The sequence below is a fragment of the Hemibagrus wyckioides genome, linkage group LG14 (genome assembly GCF_019097595.1).
Source record: "Hemibagrus wyckioides isolate EC202008001 linkage group LG14, SWU_Hwy_1.0, whole genome shotgun sequence".
In the NCBI taxonomy this organism is placed as follows: Eukaryota; Metazoa; Chordata; class Actinopteri; order Siluriformes; family Bagridae; genus Hemibagrus; species Hemibagrus wyckioides.
In genome coordinates, this window is record NC_080723.1 from 5,906,947 (window position 1) to 5,930,376 (window position 23,430).

General features: G+C 36.6%; 1 protein-coding gene across 1 annotated transcript; it reads left to right on the plus strand.

The window, feature by feature from the left end:
• Window positions 1-7,739: 7,739 nt before the first annotated feature.
• On the plus strand, window positions 7,740-23,062 carry si:ch211-284k5.2 (sperm axonemal maintenance protein CFAP97D1). The gene is made up of 5 exons (XM_058408913.1): window positions 7,740-7,889; window positions 8,609-8,689; window positions 9,740-9,858; window positions 20,678-20,861; window positions 21,831-23,062. The coding sequence occupies exons 1-5, from the start codon at window positions 7,797-7,799 to the stop codon at window positions 21,939-21,941; spliced, it is 588 nt and encodes a 195-aa protein (XP_058264896.1). The 5' UTR covers window positions 7,740-7,796; the 3' UTR covers window positions 21,942-23,062.
• Window positions 23,063-23,430: the final 368 nt, after the last annotated feature.

Genomic DNA, 23,430 nt, shown 5'->3' on the forward strand with positions numbered 1-23,430 from the left:
AGTGAGAGAGAGAGAGAGAGAGAGAGAGAGAGACCTACTTGTAAGATACTGAAGGATTCAACAATCGAGACTTCATTCAAAAAAATGCACATTTAAGGGTGTCTCCAAAAGATATGAAACTTGACTACATGAAATGAAGGAGACAGAAGGGAAAGACAAGGCCTTCTTTCTGAATGATTCACAGTAATTGAGTCACTGGCTGAGGCAGATAGTCTCCGTTTGGTTGTATTTCACGCTCCTGTGAGCTTGTGGCAGGCTTGTTCTGTCAGACAGCCTGCAGACTGCAGCCCTCGCCCAATTCTCTCCTCTACTGTGCTGCAAAATAACACGCTGAGTGACCTCCTCATGGCAAAATGCCTAGGAAAAAGGAGGGAGGAACAGAAAAAGATGGAGAGAGGGGGAAGGGGGTGGCCATACTTCACTGCTGCACACAGCAGATAATGAAGCCAACTGCAGAGAAAATCAGAGAAGAGAGTGAATGAGAGAGAGAGAGAAAGAAAGGGGGGGAGGGAGGTTGACAGAGAGAAAGCCGCTGGATGCTCCATGAAACCTGACAGTAGAGTGAGCAGACCAGTGATCAGTACATGCTCTTGATAAATCAGAGCTGTGCTTTTTAATACCTGCTAGAAATACATGGCTGTTTGTTAAAACTGGTCACGCTGCATCTCAATAGGAAGCTGCAACAAAATTATAAGAAGAGAGGATGCTGAATCAATATACAATGCATGTCTCTGTTGTTAAAGATGGATAGAAATCGATTGCTTGCCATTCTTCACGTGGGGTGATTTTTAAGAAGCCAAAATTATTATTATGATTAAAATGAATCATATCATTAAAATAATCAATGCATACTTTATAGAGCTTTATAAGTAGATTAATTTGTGTCTGATATTATCTGTTCTGATATCTGATTTTTCCATCAATGTTTCCATCAATATATGATTAAGGCTTTAAAAATTATTGTGAGGGCTTCAAAAAAATAAATAAATAAATAAATAAATAAATAAATAAATAATATATATATATATATATATATATATATATATATATATATATATATATATATATATATATATATATATATTATTGTTTATTATTATTGTTAAATTTGTTGTTTTCCAAGGAAACACACACGAAATTAGTCTCAATAGAAAATATAGAAAAAGAACAAGACATGCTGACATATCAGAGTTAGAAATAATGATTTTGATGGAAATGATTGAATGTTTATGTTTGAAACTTTGCCTTCATCAAAAAAAAAACCAAACACCTTTTGCAGCAATTACAGACTGGACATTGTAGCTGTCAATTTAGCAAGATAATCTGATGAGATTTCACCCCATGCTTCCTGGAGCATCTCCCACAATATGGACTGGCTGATGGAGTCTTCCTCTGTAGCTGAAATCAAGCTGAAATATGCAATTGATCCCAAACCTTTGAACGGTAGTGTGTGTATATATATATATATATATATATATATATATATATATATATATATATATATATATATATATATATATATATATATCACAATACCAATTCACTTAAGGCCGTATTCAAAGTGAATATTTACAAAGGGAAGATCTCTGTATTTGGAGTCAGTTTATACAGGTGCCCATTCAAATTATTCAAATTACCTCAGTGTAGTTTTGCACCTGTGAGGTTCGGAGATTTTTCTTGAGTCGAAGTGTTGGAGACACTGAAAGAAAATCAGAGGATAGATAATGTACAAGACGGCGTTAACATTAACGCAAAAGAGACTAAAATGAAAATTAAAAAGACTAATATGTTCATATATACTTTATGGTCAAATGTTTGTGGGCACCTGACTGTTACACCCATTTGTGCTTCTTCTCCAAACTGCTGCCACAAATTTTCAAGCACACATCACAATGCTCCTGTACACAGAGCAAACTCCATAATGACATGGTGTACCAAGATGTGCCCAGCCCTGACCTAGACCTCACTGACCAAACTGGAATGAATTAGACTGCCGACTGCACCCCAGACCTCACTGTTCGACACCAGTGTCTGATCTCACTAATGCTCCTGTAGCTAAATGAACACAAATCCCCACAGCCTAGTGGAAAACCTTCACAGAAGAGTGGAGCGCATTATAACAGCAAAGGCGGATTAAATCTGTAATGCAATGTTCTCTGGACTTCACATAAGATGTCAAATAATCCTTTAACAGAAGTTTAATAAATTGATCATATAAGTAGTACTAGTTGAAATTATTACTTTAATCACTAGTAATTTGTCTCCATGCTCATGCTCCATGCAACACTTGATCCAGGATCTCATTTATTTTGCAAAATCAGCTTAGCGTCCAAAAACAAGAACAGTTACAGCTTACGAGTGTAGTGCATTGCAAAATTCAATGTAAGATGATCTTGGAAAAAAAACGATACTTTCCTTGTATATGATTTATATTGTCTTAGTTGCCTTATTTGAATGGATTTACATCTCTAAGCAAGACATGGATGACTGAATGATGAGGGAAACAAAAAAAAAATTTTTGACCATTTATAACATGCTTTCCTCAACAACAAATAAATTTCATGAAATTGATCGGTCATTTTTGTTGTTATTTTAAAACCTTTATATTTCCAGCTTTCAGAGCTCGTGTTAAGTAAATAACAGTCTGCCTGAAGAATTAATGGCTCAATTTGCTAGATATGTGTGCTTTTCTAATGCAGTGGGAAAAAAACATGCTTTGCTTAATGTTTTGGATATTTGCCATAGCATACAGTATGTCTAATAGATTCACTTTGTAACTAGTTTTTATCCCAGCTGTCAAATTATCCAGTGTGTGCCTGAAAGGCAAAGCACCTAACAAAAAGAAGTCAACTTTAAATAAAAAGAGGTAACTTGGACAAGGGTGGGATGAATCAGCCTAAGGCGTACAAGAGTGGCCAAGGTCAGACGAAGGGCAGACAAAACCCAAGAAGGCAGAGAAGGTTGGACAAGGACAGGCAAAGTTACATAAAGGCAGAAGAAGCCAGACAAAGGCTGGAAAACTGGCCAAAAATGGATGGACAAGCAGCAGAAAAAGGTGGACAAAATATAGACAAGCATAGACTAAAGCAGAAAACGACAGACATGGTAAACATGAACAAAAGTGGACAAAAGTGGACTAAAGCTACCTAATCAGAGGATGGAGAAAGACAAAGGTGGATATGGCAGATAAAGGAATTCAGTATGATGGACCAAAGACATCATTATAATGTTACTATGCAATTAGGTGCACTTACACCCATGATGATTATGTTCAGCTGCAAACATTTCTTAAATGAAAATGTAATTCACCATGATTTATTATTTTATAAGTGGGATACAATTACGGACTGCTACCAATCTGTAGCAATGCACAATTTGCTACCTTTTTCTCCATCCATTAATCTTCACATCATGTCCATCATGAGACACACGTCAGTCTCAATGTCACTGTCACTGTCCAGTAATTAAGATCCGCTCAGTGGGGTTTCTAGAAGAGATGTGATTCCTGATGTTAAGGCTCATCAGAAGTCGCAGAAATCAGGTGGTACGGAGAAAGCTGTTTATTTGTGTATAACTTATCATGTGGAATTTATACACATTATAAACACATTTCTACATATTCCATATTATAGATAGATATAATCCAAATGAAACCCCTTATTATGTATTATTACATAGGCGTATAGCTAACTATTCCGAGCTAGGTGTTATGATAATGCCACTGACATTACATTACCTTTAAAGACTATATAAAATAAACCAAGGGTGAGTTCACAAGCTGACCTCTACAGCTCACATCGACACGCAGAGAGAAAACAGCTTCTGATGAGGCACGGAGCACACTGAAACATAAAACAATTACTATCAGACCTGAAAAAAATGACTCCTCCAAACAAGATTACTGAGACCTTTGTCCCAAAGGTCAAATCAATTCAGCAGTGGAAATGTTACTGGGTAGATACGAGTGGATATCTGCCCAACAGTCCATTCAGACATGACCTAGTTAGATTCGTTAGCTTTTTTCCAGCACATGAAAACTAGTTATTCCTAAAAGAGCAAGATTTAAAACTATACATGTTTAATCAAGTATATTAGTTCTATTTTGAAGAAGTGAGAAATTAATGAATAAATAAAAAATGAATGAATGAAGCAATCGCTCCCATGAGAGCCATAATGGACAGATGGAGAATCTGCACCGCTTCCTAACACATGCAAATCGCCTTGAGGATTGGTTTTCAATAATCAGCCCTGACCTTTGACTTCATGTTGTTAAGACAAGGCTGTAGTTTGGGGTTGATTTGAGGACATAGATTATAGACCAGAATAACTTGTCTTTTATTATCATTTAGCAGTACAAGAAAAGCATGACATGGGAGTGGAGTGGAGATAGATGCTTGAAGACAATCAGTTGAGCTCAGATGTCAGGTGTGTGGGAGGAGGAGTGTGTGTGTGTGTGTGTGTGCTTCTAAGAGAAAGAGACAGTGTCTGAGTGTGTGTGTGTGTGTGTGCCTGTCACACTCAGAGCTATCAAGAGCTACATGGGAGAAAACAAGATGACACAAATCACAGTGTTTATTTTCAGCACGTAATTATTGACGTTTATCTTTAAATGGCCACCAAGTGTGACTCAACTGTGGGTTATAATTAAATTTTTCCCCCCTTCATCTGGATAAGACTAATTATTAATGAAACACAGAAGCCGTGATAAGACTCAGAGTGAAGCCTGTGCTTGTGAGAAAGACACGGTGATTTACACAAGTAAACACACATACACAGCTTCGAACAACAGAAAACCTTATCCAGCTACATGTTTCCATGAGGGAACAACAATATGCAATACAACAAGACAGAAAGGAAGTGGTGTTCTTCTTGTTTACATATAAACATCTCATTTCCCGGTTCTTTTCAGCTGACCTTTTTCAGTACTGTTGGAAGGCTTGGATAAATGCCTGCTTGTTCAGTTTTCTCTTATTCGCCTGTGTTGTTCTGCCCAGAACAAGCCTGACAGGCGCGGCAACAAAAGGCACTTAAGGGCCAGGCACACACACTCCACTCACTGAGACTCAGACACAGATAACTACAGACAAGAATGGCTGCTAGGAGACAAGCGTGGGCGGGTGAGATCTGCGCTCAGGGGGAATTATCAGTTTATCCTTGAGAGCGTGCGCGCACACACACACACATATATATATATATATATGTATACAATATATATTTGTCTTACTATCCTTGTTGAGACCTTATAATTATTAATGTAGCTAATGACCGATATGCTACACTAACCTTAAACTCAGTAACCAAAAGGAAAGCATTTAGCTATTAATTGCTTTCTTTTAAATAAAATCTGCAGTTGTGTTTTTGTTTTTTGGAAAAAAAAAGGAGACCAAGGTGAAACATGTCAGATATATCTATCCTTGTGGAATCCCAACCAAGGTTCCCACCAAGATACAACCCATGCACCACCCCCTCCACACACAAGAACACTTACCCTACAAAGAAACCTAGTAGCCCAACAATTCATTTTATTGTATGAGAAAAGCTCGAGACAGACAGCGAGAATGTGCTAAACAGACTCGGTAATCTGATTCAGGTAATAATAATGAGCCAACAGTAATTACCCAGTGATTTGCACCTCCCTTTAATCTCATCTACTCGAGGGCTTCAAAAGAGCGCCATACAGGTCTTTTACCTAAAGAGCACAGGATCGGAGTGCTTGCTAAAGCACCTTCATGGCCGAACAAGATCTGTTCAAGCTGTCATCAGCCTTCACACCCCTGGAATTATCTGGCTACAATGTAAAGAGGAGTAATCATGTTTAAACAGGAGTTCTTCACCCTGCCAGCAGAAAATCAGTGTGCAGCCTTTAAACACATCCCTCCGGGTCAATTTGTTATTGAATCTAATGTGAAGTAGCTGTGTGTGTAAAACACACACACACATACATACACACACAGAATAGAGAGAAGAGGAGAATGCTGGGGAGGGGCTGTGTGTACTGTGTGACGGGAGCAGATGTTAAAGCTGTCATAGCCACATTTTCCAATTGAGTGAGCGGCTGAAAGAAAGAGAGGGGGGATTTTAAAGAGGGCAAAGAAGATGAACAGAATGAAATGATTTTCTCTCAGGCACAAAATTAGCACAGCATCCTGCTTTTATTAACTACTAAATCTCCCCTGCACTTCCACAGAAGAATGAATCACTCAGGTTGCATGCATATATGCATGTGAAGCCTATTTGTATACGTAAAATGAAGGTGATGTAGAATTTATGTATATATGAGTATTAATACATTTGTCAGAATGTCACTGATTGAAGACAAGGTTCATGAGTGAGATCTTTCATCACTGAGAGATACACAAATCCTAATGGCAAAGCCGTCATCATGTGCTAGAAGAGCATGTTCATGTTCTGTGGCTGGCAGGGATAGCATGACACTCGCCTCTGTTACTGACCACTGACCCTGTCACAGTGCAGTTTGAAAACATGTTTTTGGCTGGATTTGTCCTGGATAAAGTGTGATACTAACTAGTGAGTGGCAATAATTATGTTAAAATTTGTGTTTCTGTCACGTTCACACCTCTTAAGAAATGCTTATCTGCACTGCAAAACATGGCCGCCAGTCACTTAGTGAAGAAAGGAGCAAATATGCCATCTGGTGGCAAGAAAAAATTTAACATCGGTTGGATGTAATGCCTGGTTTTAACACCTGATACCCCATGACTAATCCACAGATTAATATATTCCTTGGTGATGAAAAGGTGAGTGCTTTATACTTTATAAGAGGTAACCAATCAGTTGCCATAAAGCTTTATTCATAAATATATATATATATATATATATATATATATATATATATATATATATATATATATATATATATATATATACGTCCGTCCATCTATCTACCTATCTAGCTAATGCCTGAGCCTAAATATGTCACAGATGGTTCTTATTCATTAGACATTTCACTCCAAGGACTGAAGTGGAAGCTGATTATTTTCCTATAATTGCACAACATGATGATTTTTTAATCCTCTTATACAAATACACAAATGACATTGTTTAACTTGTCAATGAACAACATGTCATTCTTTTCCACCTACATTTAATGCAGTGGAACAAGACTTAGTCATCATGAAGACTATCTCTTAGAGAAAAAACATGCTGTTCCACTGGACAGTCCTTCCATAAATGTTAATAAAAACATTATCTCATTCTTCAGAGAGTAGACATTTTACTTTCCTAAATAACAACCTATTTATTTATTTATTTATTTATTTATTTATTTATTTATTTATTTATTTATTTATTTAAACTTAGATTATGTATAGTGTAAGAGCTGTTACTGTTACAGTATGTGTTAGTACAATTCATTTGAGTTACAGCCAGCACCACTCCGAAAATTAATCATTAGAAATAGTTAATTTAGAAATAGCATCTAACAGACATTTACCATATGTGTGGATTCAAAAATTCATTAAAAACACATCACTCTTTTGCAACATAAAGAGTTACTCTTGTCCTTGTACCAAGCCCAAGTCTGAGGTCCTGCGAGTGAACACTAATAATTTATTGACATCTGATCCTCCCTCAGTCACACGCCGAGGCTGTTACAGGTCGATTGGCCTGTGCTCTAAAGGACGTCCATCACATAAGCACACAGCATAACAGACACTGCAGAGCCATTACAGTCTCCCACAAGCCACATCTTTTCTTAATGTTATTACTGGAAGAGCACACAGAAATTGCACACATTTAGAATAATCAGAAAAACAAACTAAGGAAAAGCATATAGCATGCATAAAGCTTATCAGCCGTTCAGACCTGCTGCTAATAAATACCTGCAGAAGAAATGGGACGAGGAGCATTATGCCGAGCATCGAAAGAAGGTATGTAGCTGTGTTTATGGGATCCAGAGAGCAAATATTCATTTTTAAGTTCAATGTGGACCTGAAAAGCATTGATTATTAAACACATGTCACATTTCTGCCATCATTGCGTTTCAGACTAAATGCAATAGGACACGATACCTATTATATAGGATCTGCTGTTGTGCTGTGAATAAGGGAATATGTATTATGGGAGTGTGTATTATCTGATTGGATGAGTATTTATTAAATGATGACAGCACTTTCAATTTCACACAATCTCATAAACATTTCATTATGGCTGGTTACAAAATGTCACAACAGTCAAGACAGCAACTACTATTCTGTTCTATAGTTTATTTTATACTAACTGCTGCTATGATTAAATGTAATAAAACTAAACTGACAACATTATCAGTATAGTCTGGAATCGCATTGTCTCCAAATGACTTATTAATGAATTATGTGAATTATTAATGAATTATCCCAACAACAAATGGCCTAAACAATCCAGCCTGTCTAAATGTGCTTTGCTGTCTTTAAAGTTTTCTTCTCAAAAGCTGAACTGCGTTTTATGATTCATGTTAAATTCTATATTCCAAATGGTCATTGAAAACTGACCAGTAAAATGCAGTAGGAACCGAAGTGTTAGAGGATAACTGTGTTGCGTAAAGTAATCAGTAAAGGTTTTTCGAAGCTGTTTTTTTGCTCTAAATGTAATAGTTTTGTTTGTCCATGAGGTGAGGGAAGCCAAGCCTACGGTAGACACCAAAGGAATCCAAACACCAACCCACATTCAAGTAAAGCTAAAGAAAGCACAGGTTTGTACACAAAACTCTTTTTGATTTGTATGTACAAAAATTATATATATATATATATTTTTTTTTATTTTAATTATTATTTTAGCAAATGTAAATTTTATACACAAAAAACTGCAATAAGTAAATAAATAAATAAAATAGTAACAATTTTGCATATTAATATAAAAAATAAACATCTTGAATATTGTCATATTTTATTGTTTATAATAAACTTATAATAAAAATGTGATAAATTTCCCCATTTTCCCCAGAGATTTTCCATTGCTAAGATATAATTTGGTTGCAGTATGTAGTTTGATAACTGTCCAATAAACCAGATCAGGCATAACATTGTTAGCAGTGACAGGTGAAGTGAATAAGACTGATTATCTCCTCATCATGGCACCTGTTAGTGGGTGGGATATATTAGGCAGCAAGTAAACATTTTGTCCTAAAAGTTGATGTGTTAGAAGCAGGTAAAATGGACAAGCGTAAGGATTTGAGTGAGTTTGACAAGGGCCAAATTGTGATTTCTAGAGGACTAGATCATCTCCAAAACTGCAGCTCTTGTGGAGTGTTCCCGGTCTGCAGTGGTCAGTATCTATCAAAAGTGGTCAAAGGAAGGAATAGTCGTGAACCGGTGACAGGGTCATGGTCAGCCAAGGCTCACTGATGTATGTGGGGAGCGAAGGCCGGCCCGTGTGATCCGATCCAACAGACGAGCTACTGTTGCTCAAATTGCTGAAGACATTAATGCTGGTTCTGATAGAAAGGTGTCAGAATACACAGTGCATGACGGGTCAGGGCTGTTTTGGAAGCAAAAGGGGGACCAACACAATATTAGGCAGGTGGTCATTGTTATGTATAAGATTATTAAACCTATTTCTAGACATTTATACAGTGTTTTGACAGAGAATTCATCGAGAAAAGAAAAATCGGTTCAATTGATTTATTATTAATTTATTAACATGAATATGAACTTCATTTATAAAAACTCTAAAATGCTTACACTTATCATCCACACTAAATCATGCCCTAATCTTCTCTATAACACTGTCATATTTGTGTAAGGTTCAAGAAGAGAGGCAAGCCATCATCAACAGAGATAACCAACTGCTGGCATCCAGACTAGCTGATATTCAGCATTCTAAAGGGCGCATAGACCACAGGAACTACTATCCTGAGCGCAGGTAAGTAACATTTCTGTGTGTAATAAAAGTTCTTACCATTTTAAAAAAAGAAATTTTATTAGCCAGACATTCCACAGATTCATAATACAACCCCATAAAACTGTAAAATGTTTAATGCAAGAGCATTATTAATTTAAACTGTCCAATACTTTAGATAGATAGATAGATAGATAGATAGATAGATAGATAGATAGATAGATAGATAGATAGATAGATAGATAGATAGATAGATAGATAGATAGAGTTGGTGGATAGATTGGGTTGGTGGATGGATGGATGGATGGATGGATGGATGGATGGATGGATGGATGGATGGGTAGGTAGGCAGGTAGGTAGGTAGGTAGGTAGATGATTGGATGGATGGGTTTAGGTGGGTGGTTGGGTGAGTGAATGGATGGATGGATAGATGGAGGGATGGATGGATAGGTGGGTGGGTGGGTAGGTAGGTAGATAGATAATATAGAATACAATAAGTTAAGTTAAGTTAAGCTTAAAGTCTATGTGTAGCTGTAAATGTTTGGCCTAGAAATCTGGAGAACTTTAAAGGGTGTCTTTATTCAAGCTTTGTGTACAGCATGTTTTATGTGGGTTCATTTCACCCCTGAGCTGTAGGCGTAAATTGTTAATGTTTCTTTGGCAAGGTGCTCATGAATTACTGAGAGGCAGATTCCCCAGTGTCTAACTAAACCTGAAGAATTCGAACCTTTGTATGTTTGTAGACAGCAAAGGTCATACTGCATTCTTACACAATCTGTTATTAACAATCTTTTTACCAGAGGCCAAATAAATACATAAATAAATAAATAAATAATTTTGGGGTGCCTGTGTTCAGCATTGAATTTCTTTGTCAGGTTACTCCACAGTGGTGGCTAATGGCTAATCTGAAAGGTGACATTCAGGGTTTTAATAATGTTTAGTTTTTCATCAATATTACTGTTTTTACCTAGTCTAAAAGTCTGATTATTAGGTTTAAATGTTATAGTTGTACTGTAGGGGTTGTATAGTGTTTTAATATCATAAAAGCTTGTCTATTTTAGCCCAGGTGTGATTGATTTGCCCAGCAGGGGGCTCAAACACCGCCTCTTTTTCATCTCTCTACTCAGCAGCAGCTAAACTTTACTTTACTAAACAATACTTTATAAAATGTATATTTTTTAAAATGTATATTTATTATTCAGTTCCACTGGCGAAATGAAACACGAATAGCTCTCGACCCACCTCTGAGTAGCTTGCCTCAAGGTTCATGGAATATGTACAAAATTGATAAAATCAGTCAGTAAACCCTGAAGCTGTATATGGAAGCGTTAAACTATAGTGCCAAAAGTTTTGGGACACCCCTCCAAATCATTGAATTCAGGTGCTGTTTTTCAAGGGTTGGGCTTCTGGGAAGGCTTTCCACAAGGTTTGGGAGTGTGTTTTGGGGAATTTTTGACCATTCAACTAGAAGCGCATTTGTGAATTCAGGCACTGATACTGGACGAGAAGGTCTGGCTCGCAGTCTCCGCTCTAATTCACCCCAATGATGTTCTATCAGGTTGAGGTCAGGAGTCTGTGAAGTTCCTCCACACCAAATTCACTCATCCATGTCTTTATGGACCTTGCTTTGTGCACTGGTGTGCAGTCATGTTGGAACAGGGAGGGGTCATCCCCAAACTGTTGCATCCCCAAGCATGAAATTGTCCAAAATGTCTTGGTATGCTGAAGCATTAAGAGTTCTTTTCACTGGAACTAAGAGGCCAAGCCCAACCCCTGAAAAACAACTTAAACCTATAAGCACAAATTGAAGTAGTTTGGATAAAGGATAAAGAAAACACATGGCAGATCCATTCAATTTGGATGCTTCTGGGGATTCGACAGCGTTAGGAATAAAGCTACGATGCTGCCAAAGTAAAAGAGCTGAATGAATCTGTTTTTATAGAAATGTCTTATTATTGCAGCTGGTGTTTCATAGTAAAATACTGTTTAATGTTTCCCATTGTACATGCATATGAATGCCATTTTCAGTCTTGCATCAGGGTATGAGCTATAGGAGACTTGTAAGCAACAATTTGCTGAGAAATAACAGAATTGTTGTGAATGAACGAAATCTAAGAATAATAAGCTATTTCCTAAAAAACAAATCACACAAAAATTGCTTATTCAGCTGGTTTGGGTTATGGAAGTAAGCTATGTAAATACATGTTAGTAATAATATAACACAAGAAGCTCTTGGCCACCTAAATTTTGTCAAAGTAGCTCTCAGAGGGAAAAAGGTTGGAGACTTTGCAGGATAAAATATGGAAGTGCGTGTATCACTTACTAAAAACTAAATTTTATTAGGTCAACAAAATCCTGTTAAAACTGTCATTTTGAGTCACCACTTATTTATAAAAAAAATAACACCAAACAAAAAGGAGGTGCAGCCTATACTACGGGGCAGAATGGGCAAGAAATCACCTTCATATAATAAAATAATAAACACACTGTCTATACCTTCAGGACAAAAATTGGATACGCAAATCCATTTATTGTCCATTTGGCATTGCAAACAAAACATGCTAGTCCAGCTTTCAACTAACAAACAAATGTTTTATTCAACACAACAAATAACACTCCTATGCCTCACATGTAACCCTTCATCATCTTACGTAAATACACTCCAAACACTTAGAAAAAATTACAACTCAACATAACAGCTCCAACAGCCACGATTTTTGAATGTTTGAGAGCCTGCTTAGCTATAATAATATCCACCTCCTCATTACCCTCTACTCCAACATGAGCTGGTCCCTATTAGAATTATTTCTGTTAAAATGTTTTTCCATGATGATTTTCCACTCAATAACAGTGCTGAGTATGAATCAGAGCAACACTTAGTGGTGGGAATTCTTCAATCCACTGTAGAGCAGTTAACGACAGTAAAAGAACTATGAAGTAAATATGAACATAAATTATATGTATACCGAAATATCTGCAAAATCATACAAAGCAATAAGACATTTCTGAATTTCACAAGCCTTCCTGTCTCAGAATCATTGTGCTTAAATGCTTTTATTGCTCCTTTTATTTCAAAATGCAATTTTTCACTGTTATTTTTTTTTCCTGTATATTTATTATTCTGCAGTAGCATTTTCCAGACACCAGAGTCTCATTCAGGCCTGAGTTTGACTCGGGTAACCGTGGACTTGACATGTATGTGAGGGTATGATTTGACAAAAACACAGGTGTGTGGCATAATAATTTATTTAGAAAGTTTTACTTAGTGGATAAAGAGTCAACGCAGCATTAATGACTACTTATTTGCAAAGAAAAATACTATTGTATTTTACTAATGTAACTCACCGGAAATTAGCTTTAAAATGCGCTACTATGGCTCAAGCAGTGGCATGTCCTTAGAGGAACAGGCTTTAGAGAAAATCAAATGAACTCCTTTTGTCACAAAACCTGTCCATAGTTAATAATCCTGACTTAATGTGGATGCAGCTTTCTGTGACAGGAAATGAAAATTGACCAGTTTGTCTGCCATAAGCACAGTGTGATTAAGAGCTTTGACCTCTCCTAGGCTGCTCAACAATGAATATCTGAACATGCATTATGTGATTGGATACTGAAATACAAAATATTTATAGGACGTCACATTCAGAGTGGATATAAAATGTGTAGTGAATAGTTACTTTGCTCCCAACTTTTGCTCCCAACTTTGTGGGAACAGTTTGGGGATGACCCCTTCCTGTTCCAACATGACTGTGCACCAGTGTACAAAGCAAGGTCCATAAAGACATCTCTTGACCTCAACCTGATAGAACATCTTTGGGATGAATTAGAGCGGAGACTGTGAGCCAGGCCTTCTCGTCCAACATCAGTGCCTGACCTCACAAATGTGCTTCTAGAGGAATGGTCAAAAATTTCCATAAACACACTCCTAAACCTTGTGGAAAGCCTTCCCAGAAGAGTTGAAGCTGTTCTGGCTGCAAAGGGTGGGCCAACTCCATATTAAACCCTATGGATTAAGAATGAGATGTCATTAAATTTCACGTGCATGTAAAGGCAGGCGTCCCGAAATTTTTGGCAATATAGTGTATGCTAAGTAACCATTTAAACAGCAGGAGTAATAAATTCATTGCAACAAGTGTGGGCGTTAATTAACTCCAATTAAGTAATAAATCATAAAACATAGCTCATTATCTATGCATAATTCCCATGGTCTTAGTGCTGTTGGATTAACGATGTGTGTGTATTTTCAACAAAATATTCCTTTTCAGTCCAAAAATCTTGCTTAAAGAATCTAATTATGCTGAATAAACAGTTTGATCATTTTGTTGAGATTTTACTGAAATAAATAAAACTCATATATAAGAATGATAACGTTTGTTTAATTACACACACACACACACACACACATTATAACCTACACTGTATTTAAAAAGTATTCAAGCGCGTGCACCTGTATGTTGTATCTGCAACGGCGCGTGCATGTGTGGAGTCGGCAACGGCGCGTGCGCAGACTGCAACGGCGCGTGCACGAGTTGAGATTCCTGATTGACATTACAGCGATTGAGTCCAGTGAGAGGTGAGGCAATTTTGACATAAATTCTATGAACACATTTTGTAAAAGTTATAAATCCACACAATAAACTGTTAAAGGGTGAAGATATGAAGATATAATGACAGTCTAATTGCAAAGTTTGACAGCACAGTTTCTGACAGGATTAGCTTAGCACTCTTAGCATTCACTGAGCGTGTTTCTGTGGTACTTTTTTACATGACTTCAGAAATTATTTGGCGTTGAAAAAGCTTTAAAAAGCCATAGTAAGTTATAAGTCAGTCAATACATTTTCTACTTAACAGCAGCGGGAACTGAACTTACAACGCAGCTTTTCTCGGAGGAACTTTTCTCTGTACAACACCGTGTCCTGACAGGATTAGCGCTCTTAGCTTTTCTGGTGTACTTTTCAGTTGACTTTAAAAAATAATGTCAATGACATTAGGAAGGCTTAAAACGCCATAATAAATTAAGTCGACAAGAGTTATAAGGTTCTGTAAGATATCACGAAAGTCTATACACAATGACATTTAGCTTATTAGCCGAACAATAGACGCTGTCAGGATGTAGCTTTTTTCAGAGGAACATTTTCTGTACAGCAGTGTGCTCTGCACCGCTTTGTTGAATCTACAGCAAAGCAAAACAATTAAATAAATTATATTTAAGCTTTTATACTGAAATGAATGCTTTATTTCGCGGTAGGCAATTATTTTTCTCCGATCACAAAGACAGCTCGTCTTTCTAGTACGCTCTTTTTGTGTCTTTCTTTACAGCGCAACAGATGGAATCGGATTCTCGAACAAATGACTCATGAATCGGTTCTTTAATGAATCGCTCATGAATGAAGAGTTCGAACGAGTCTCACGAATCCGTCAACAATGGGTTGTCAACCTGACCAGGGTGTAACCAGCCTTGTGACCTTAAGTCCGTCCCTTGGGATAGGCTCCAAGCTCTCGTGCGACACTCTTTAGGATAAGCAGTACATAATATGGATAGAATTTTAATGTTTTTACACATTTCATCAAGACTTTTATTGAAATATTTTTTGTGTATTTTTTCTGACCCTCAGGATGGCAAGTCCAAGCATTAACCCTGCACCTCGCACAATCCACAGAGGCTCAACATACATCGCCAAAACAAACAGAGTGGAAATAGCCACTCTAACCACTCTGTCTGGCAAGACAACCTACTGGTGTATGCTGGGCTCGCTTACATAGTAAAAAACTTTGTCTTGTGGTCTAAATATGGGCGACTGTATTTGTATGTTGGCCCAGCCACATTCATTTTTTGAACAGCTCCCCTGGACCTACCAGAGGGGCAGTCACCATCAGTGACTGGTGAAGAAGAGGACATTTTTTCAAGAACCGGGTGTTTGACTCTCCAGGGCAAAATTTAAAATGTAAGTGAATGTGATGTTAGGATTGATTTTATACTCTAGTACATTATTCTAGTCAACTGGAAGGGTTCTGTTGTTTTAGCTGTATCACTACAATCAAAGTGGCAGTATCAGTTGTAAACGGATTCCTCAGCAATTGAACCTTTGGTACATAGTGACTATACTTTTCTCTGTTAATTAAGTCAACTTCTAAAATGACTTGTCTTGACATCACTGTCAGGTGTGAAAAATGCTGGAAAGTAGGAATGTTTTCAAAATTGGAAGTGTTTATTTTTATCAATTAACAAAATGAACAATAGAGAGAAATCCAAATCAAATCGATATGTGATGTGCAAAACCAAATAACCAGCCTTTGCCTGCAAAACACCATCAATTCGTCTAGGTTCACTTAGTTTTTGCAGGAACTCAGCAGGTAGGTTGTTCGAAGCATCTTGGAAAACACCTGACTGATCATATAAAATCCAAGATGCTGGTTTGGATAGTCACACCACATCTTGATTTGATTTAGATTTTTCTTTTGTTTGCTTACTTTGCATTTTGTATATTGCTAAAAATAAACAATTAAAATATATATTTATGAAAGCATGCTTACTTTACAGCATTTCTTCACACCTGCCTAAACATACTACAGATAGATAGATAGATAGAGAGAGAGAGAGAGAGAGAGATACACTTACTGTCCACTTTATTAGGAACATTCCCTCTCTCTCTCTCTCTCAGCAAGATATACTCTGGTAGGAATGGTCAGTAACATTTTTATGATTGTAAGTTAATTTTGTATTTCTCAAACCTGGCCCAGTCCTGAAGTCACCCAGCACTGCAGACTTATTTTATATTCCCAGTACAGATGGATTATCCTAATTTGGGTGCATCAGTACTCACTTGTTTTACAACTGGTCTATAATATTGCAGGCGCGTAAGGTGAGAATGATGAGGTCACAGATTCCCATCCGGGATATATCTATTATGTGTGGCCAGCACATTCTAGATGTCTCCTTGTGGAGCGATGAGGCTGGGGCAGTGCTTCATGAAGAGGATGAGGTGGAGCTTACCCACTTTCACGCCACCATCCAGCTGAATGGGAAGGGCAAATTCAATTCTTCCACCCCCACCACTGTCAAGGTACACAATATAATGCTAAAACACATTTAGTGGTTTCTCTAATGTGACAAGTCTTAAGCTTCTCCTGATACTCTCAGTGCCTTTAGAAAGACTGCCTTGTGAAAAGCATCTAACTGAAGTGAAACAAATTAAATATACACCAATTATTTATCGATGGATGGAGATATATTTAACTCTGTTATTCTAACGTGTCACTGTAAAACTTTTTACTGAAAATTTTGAACAAAATACTGGCAGCTGGGTTTCCAATCACTTACTGTATTTTGAAAGAACTACAACAATTAATTCATATATGAACAGAATATGCCGTAATTACTAAATACGGTATCCTAATTTCAGCATCAGAACCAACTGTGCTCCTACTCCTACTATCATATAATTTTACAGTATTTAAATTGTGTTTTCTACAGCAATAAATTGTACTTTTTAGGGTAATATAGTATTTCCTGATTTCCATACTGTACAGACTGAGATGCTGGTCATTAAATAATAATTATTATAAATAAACCATTTATATTATTATAAAAATTAAAAGAGCAAATAATGCCTTTTTTCAGTTCTTGTTTTATTAAAAAAACAATTAAATTGAAATTAACAATACAGTAATCTTATTATTCTTCCAAATGTGAAGAGATATTTCAACAATTGAACTGAGAATGGATAAGTTTTTCAGAGATATTTTTTTTAAATGACCCAGCAAGTGAAAGATCCTGAAACTAACATACACAGGATATATGGTTACTTTTGCCATATACAGGTAAAATGTTACTGGATGAAGAGTGACACAAAAATGGGTGAAGCAAAAGTGCCAGAAGTTCCCATTCTAGGGTCAAGCCATTTGTGGAAAACAAAGTAGAAACATGCATGAAAAGTTCCAAAACCTTCAAGGACTTGTAGAATGCAATGAATACAGACATTTTCTAAAAGGTTTAAGGTTTATGAAAATTCATTAAAATGCTGTTAAACCTTACCTGTAAATTTGCAGAACAGGGTTACAATGGAATGCCACCATGAGTGTGAATAACATTTATTTTTATTAAACTACAGTTCGCTGAAGGACCGAACAGTTCAGGAGCTGGAGATCATAGATTTAATGCAGAACGAGGACACCCTGATACTGCTCGACAGCACAGCAGTGGATTACACCATGCCTGCACGTTTCTACTCCGGCAGCCCTGATGAGCTGCAGGCTGCCACTTAAAGTACAAGTTGAGAACATAAATAAAATAATTATTAGAGTAAAAGGGGTAGGGGAAAGTGATAAAGCATAAATCATTTCATTTATGATATTTTGTTCATAAATTATAATTATATTTTGAGTTTTGTTTAAACAGTTTGTTCATTTTTTCCTGTTTGTTTTGATTATCCTTAATTTTGAACAAAAATCCTGTTGTGTTGTGTTGTATATAGTTCTCTTTCTATTTTATAAATGTTCTATTTAATTGCATGTCACTAACCTGATGTTTTTTCCCCACCACACATAGTAATTAAACACAAACCCTAAATGCTGTAAAGATATCAGCAGTTTTCAAGAAAACAAGCAAACCATTCATAACAAACAGATTAACAGCAATAACAATTTAAATATTGAACTTCCAAATGTTCCACCTTTTACAGCCTCTGGTTATGAATCTGATAAATTATTGGACCAGGGGTGCTGTTTTTCCTCTGTGGATCCAGAAAACCACTTCCATTTGACCAGTGGCTGCAAAATAACAACAGAACACATTCTACACACAGATTCAGCACAGCACAGATTCTATTTACAATAAAAATGTGGATTGAAGTGCAGTTTCCTTAGAGGAAGCAACGGTGACTGCCCAATTTTGCTCTATTTGAAATGATTCATGGGATATCTGCCATCAGAAAATACAAGAACTAGAGTACAATATACATATGCAATGTATTAAAACACTCGGCACAATGAGGTGAACTGGATTATACGCTGATCAGGATAGTAGTTCCTGTGGTCTATGCGCCCTTTAGAATGCTGAATATCAGCTAGTCTGGATGCCAGCAGTTGGTTATCTCTGTTGATGATGGCTTGCCTCTCTTCTTGAACCTTACACAAATATGACAGTGTTATAGAGAAGATTAGGGCATGATTTAGTGTGGATGATAAGTGTAAGCATTTTAGAGTTTTTATAAATGAAGTTCATATTCATGTTAATAAATTAATAATAAATCAACTGAATCGATTTTTCTTTTCTTGATGAATTCTCTGTCAAAACACTGTAAAAATGTCAGGAAATAGGTTTAATAATCTTATACATAACAATGACCACCTGCCTAATATTGTGTTGGTCCCCCTTTTGCAGCCAAAACAGCCCTGACCCGTCATGCACTGTGTATTCTGACACCTTTCTATCAGAACCAGCATTAATGTCTTCAGCAATTTGAGGAACAGTAGCTCGTCTGTTGGATCGGATCACACGGGCCACATGCATCACTGATCTTTGGCCGCCCATTACCCTTGACCATTTTTCCTGATTCTAACACATCAACTTTTAGGACAAAATCTTCACTTGCTGCCTAATATATCCCACCCACTAACAGGTTCCATGATGAAGAGATAATCAGTTATTCACATCACCTGTCGGTGGTCATAATGTTATGCCTGATTGGTGTATTTATTTAATATTTTTATTAAACATAGACTAAAGTACAAAACATTAAGAATAAATACAGAAATATAGATTTGAATAGTTTACCTATATTGCCTAGAACAATACTGAGTAAAGAAAACAGGTTTTGAGCCAATACATTTTTGTTAATGTATGTGAAATTTGGTTAACAGAAAGCATCAGTTTATTATTTAATATCTTCCTGTAGTCTTTTTTGAGTAGACAAATGACCCAAAGAAAACGTCATTAATACAGAAAGGAAAGTCAGTTATAATAATCCAGAGACCAGGCCAAGAGATTCTGCTTATGGAAATCTGATAGGGAGTAAAATCCAAAACATCCAGTCCACCTCGCTTTATTAGATTCATCATAACTGATATAATAAAGTGAGATTTGGTTTTCCAAAACAACATTATTTAACTTTCTATATTTCTAAAGGTCCTTTATCAACCTCCAAGTAGAGAGCTGCATAAGTGAGTCTAGACCAGGGGTCTTCAACATGTCCAACCTATAGTAGCTCACCACCCTCTTCTGAGTAGCTCTCCTAAAGATTCACAGAATATGTACAAAGTGATAAAATCTAATTAATTCAGTAAATTTTATTGTACCGAAGTCTGACTCCCAGAACAAATCATGTAGTTTAATAAAGCTGTTCATCAATCGATTTACATGTACATGTTTTATTTTTCAGAAATGTTCACACACCTCTCTATAGAAACTCACAACAGTTCATTTAATGGCCCAAAATGCTGTACACTGCATCCCATTCCACCTAACCCTCAACGGCAGTGTTTTTGTAACAAAATACTTCACATCAGAAACACTAACGACTGTTGCCTTTAACAGATTTGATACAAATCTCTGTAAGCAGTTGTTTTCTCTGTATTTTACCAGCTGTAATGGTTGTCCAGAGTAGGATGTGTGACTTATCAGGTCATTTTCATGTTGGCTTCAGGTGATAATAATGTATGCATTTAATAATGTATAATAATGTAAGCATTTGTAAACTGAACAACAGAAATGCAACCAATTCAAATAGTGCGCTGTTGTGCTGTGTAAAGAGTATTGAATAACAGAACTGATAATACTGCAAATATTTCTTAGCAGCTGTAATAAAATTTACTCAGTTTGTTGGTTCCAACCTTGTTTCTGCAGTCTGAACTCAGAGAGCAGGAGGGCCAAGCTACTGCAGGTGGCTCATGAGAATCAGGCGATCTATGAGAGGATCACAGCACAGCAATCTGAATACAGACGGGAGCTGTGGGAGGAGGACTGGGTGAGGACGGAGCAAAGGCGAGACAGTATTACACGCTATCCAAGGGGAGTGGCTCATAAGCAGGTAAAAAGCTCTGAGGACACTTTTTTTGTCTTGTTTCTACATTTGTGTCAGAAAGACAGACTAATTTAAATTTCATTACATCATATTTATTCGCTGAGAGGCGAAAGCAATAAGCATCTAAGTTAAACCTACAGGTTATGCTGTGAAAGCTGCTATTTTTTTTGCCTTTAAACTCCTTAAACCTTTAGCCTCCAATCGTACATCACTATCTTTATACAAGAGTCTATTCCGCTTCATCCACAGGACATGGAGACTCACTGAATAGTTTCCTGATGCTAAAAATGGTTAACTTAACTGAACAATGATAGGAGGTTTGGAAGCAATATTTATAGTTAGTAAGGGAACTTCTCTAAGAAGACGGACCTTCTTCCCTGCTATACAGGACCATAGGCATGGAGAGTCTACACTAATGTGCATTAAACGTGTTGTGGTGGCATGCAATGACCCGGAACTTTATGAAGAAAATTGATCTTGGCCTTACTTTGTCACTTTTCAGCTAACTTGGTATTGTAATTTAAATAGAATGGTGTTAACTGTTATAACAGTGTTTTACTGTATGAATTAACTTACCAGACTAGTTACCTTATGCAATTACTTGCTAGCAAATTTGCACTTTGATTATATCCATTTAAGCCGGCCATCTAGACTTTTCACACCAACACAACATTTAGAAACCATAACTGATGATCATTTCCTCTGGAGCTGTATGAAATGACTTATTGCTGCTTTTGAAAGCAATGTGTTTAACATAAAGCACTTCTGCTGTTGATTTATTGTTTGTTATTTTCAAACAACATGGCTAAGACTGCAGGAATCACAGTCTGTGAAACGCTTTCCACTTTGGAAAATCTCCAAATTTATGATTTATGACCCAGGTTTAGCAGTAGATAGAATACTACTGCTGCAAAATGTGTCTCAATACAGGCAGATATCAACATCTTGCGACATCTTGTCTTCCACATTACACAGAAGAGGAAGAAAAGCGTCAAGTTCTTGGGAGGAGCATCAGTTCAGACGCTGAGCTCATCCAGCAGAACACAAGACGGCGAAACCACAGATGAAGACCTCCAACATCAGTAATCACTCATTCTTCCAGTGTCCTACCTCCACAATGATATGATACTTTTCAGCACATTGAGACCATGATATGTGTGTATGTGATTAAAAGGAAACATCTGGATTCCAATACGAAGATACTTACTCACTATCCTCCTAATTCCTGATGGCTTTCATATCCAGTGTTTATTGACCACTGGGTGGCAGCATGAATCTCTACAAATGGATGTCCTTCATTTATCTGCACTACTTTATTTCTGTGAACGGAACAACCTCAGGCTATCAAGTCTGTTAATTAAAACTTGGAGAGCAGGTAGAATTCCTCAGAATTAATGTATATCCCAGAATTTCAAGTGTTACTTATAAGTTAGTCCTTATTTACTACAACAGGTTTGCATCCTGGTCCTGCTTGCTGTTTTTGTTAAATGGGTTTCAGTTTAAAAAGAAAACACATTCATCACCATGTTTTTCTACAGTAATTGTTTTTGTTCCATAATAGATATTTTTGAATCCATGAAATTTTCCTATCTACCATTTACATTCAAGAAAATAAAATGAAGTACGTAGCATATAGGCAAATTTCCACTGTATCTGACAATCTGTCATCCTGACTCCAAAACTTTGAACTTATACTTCATCTCAAGTCTTCTTTTAAATGTTCAGTCTTTGTTTCATGACTTAGATGTATAAGAACTCATTTAAATAACTGCACTCACTAAATATGAAAGGCAAATACTCTCTGTAGCACAGCTCTTGCATATTAGAGAACTGTTCATCGCTGTGTTTCGATCTGACAAAAAATCTGTCTAGTATATTGTGATGTACAGATTATAAGGTTGATCTGAACGTGACTTTATGCTTCTGAATGTAAGTCTGCAATGTCTGATAAGGCTGTTGTTTACAACTGAATCCATTACTGCCGATAAAGGCAGCTTTTCATTATGTGCTTATGTACTAATGAGGGTCTATCTGTCCTCTTGCACTTTGAGGTGTGTTAACAGGGGATAACAGGAAGCGGTCTCTTCTCACCAACCTCTAATTATTAAATAAGAAGATCAATGAAGGAGATGAATACTTGAGCAAGATATCTTATAAGAATACACTAATCCAGATACTCCACACTGCTGAACTATAGGAGTTCCAGGACATAGGAAATATAGTCAAGAATATTTAAGTTAGCCCAGAAGAAGACATGACCTTTTAGGAAGGCTTTGCAAAAAAATATATATACAAGGGCTCACAAGTGCATACCTTTCTGACATTTAAAAAAATATGTTTATTTGTAAAGGGCACCGCAAATCTCCAAATCCATGAAGTGTGAAATAAAAGAAAAAAAAGGAAATACTGTATTGGGGATGTTGGAGGTTTTTAACTCATTTTAGGTTAACAGAGCGTTTACTCATCACTATGGTAAAAACATAAATTTTTTAAAAATATAAGGTTATGAGTGTTCTTAAAATGCAACAGTTTTAGGTATAGGAGTATTATAACAAACATTTTCTATATAATTAGT

Bases quoted from the DNA above. Each gene is read 5' to 3' on its own strand.
- si:ch211-284k5.2 (XM_058408913.1), top strand. From the start codon at position 7,797: ATGCATAAAGCTTATCAGCCGTTCAGACCTGCTGCTAATAAATACCTG. The intron at 7,890-8,608 runs GTATGTAGCTGT...TTTGTCCATGAG, and splicing joins ATGCCGAGCATCGAAAGAAG to GTGAGGGAAGCCAAGCCTAC. The intron at 9,859-20,677 runs GTAAGTAACATT...TTGTTTCTGCAG, and splicing joins AACTACTATCCTGAGCGCAG to TCTGAACTCAGAGAGCAGGA.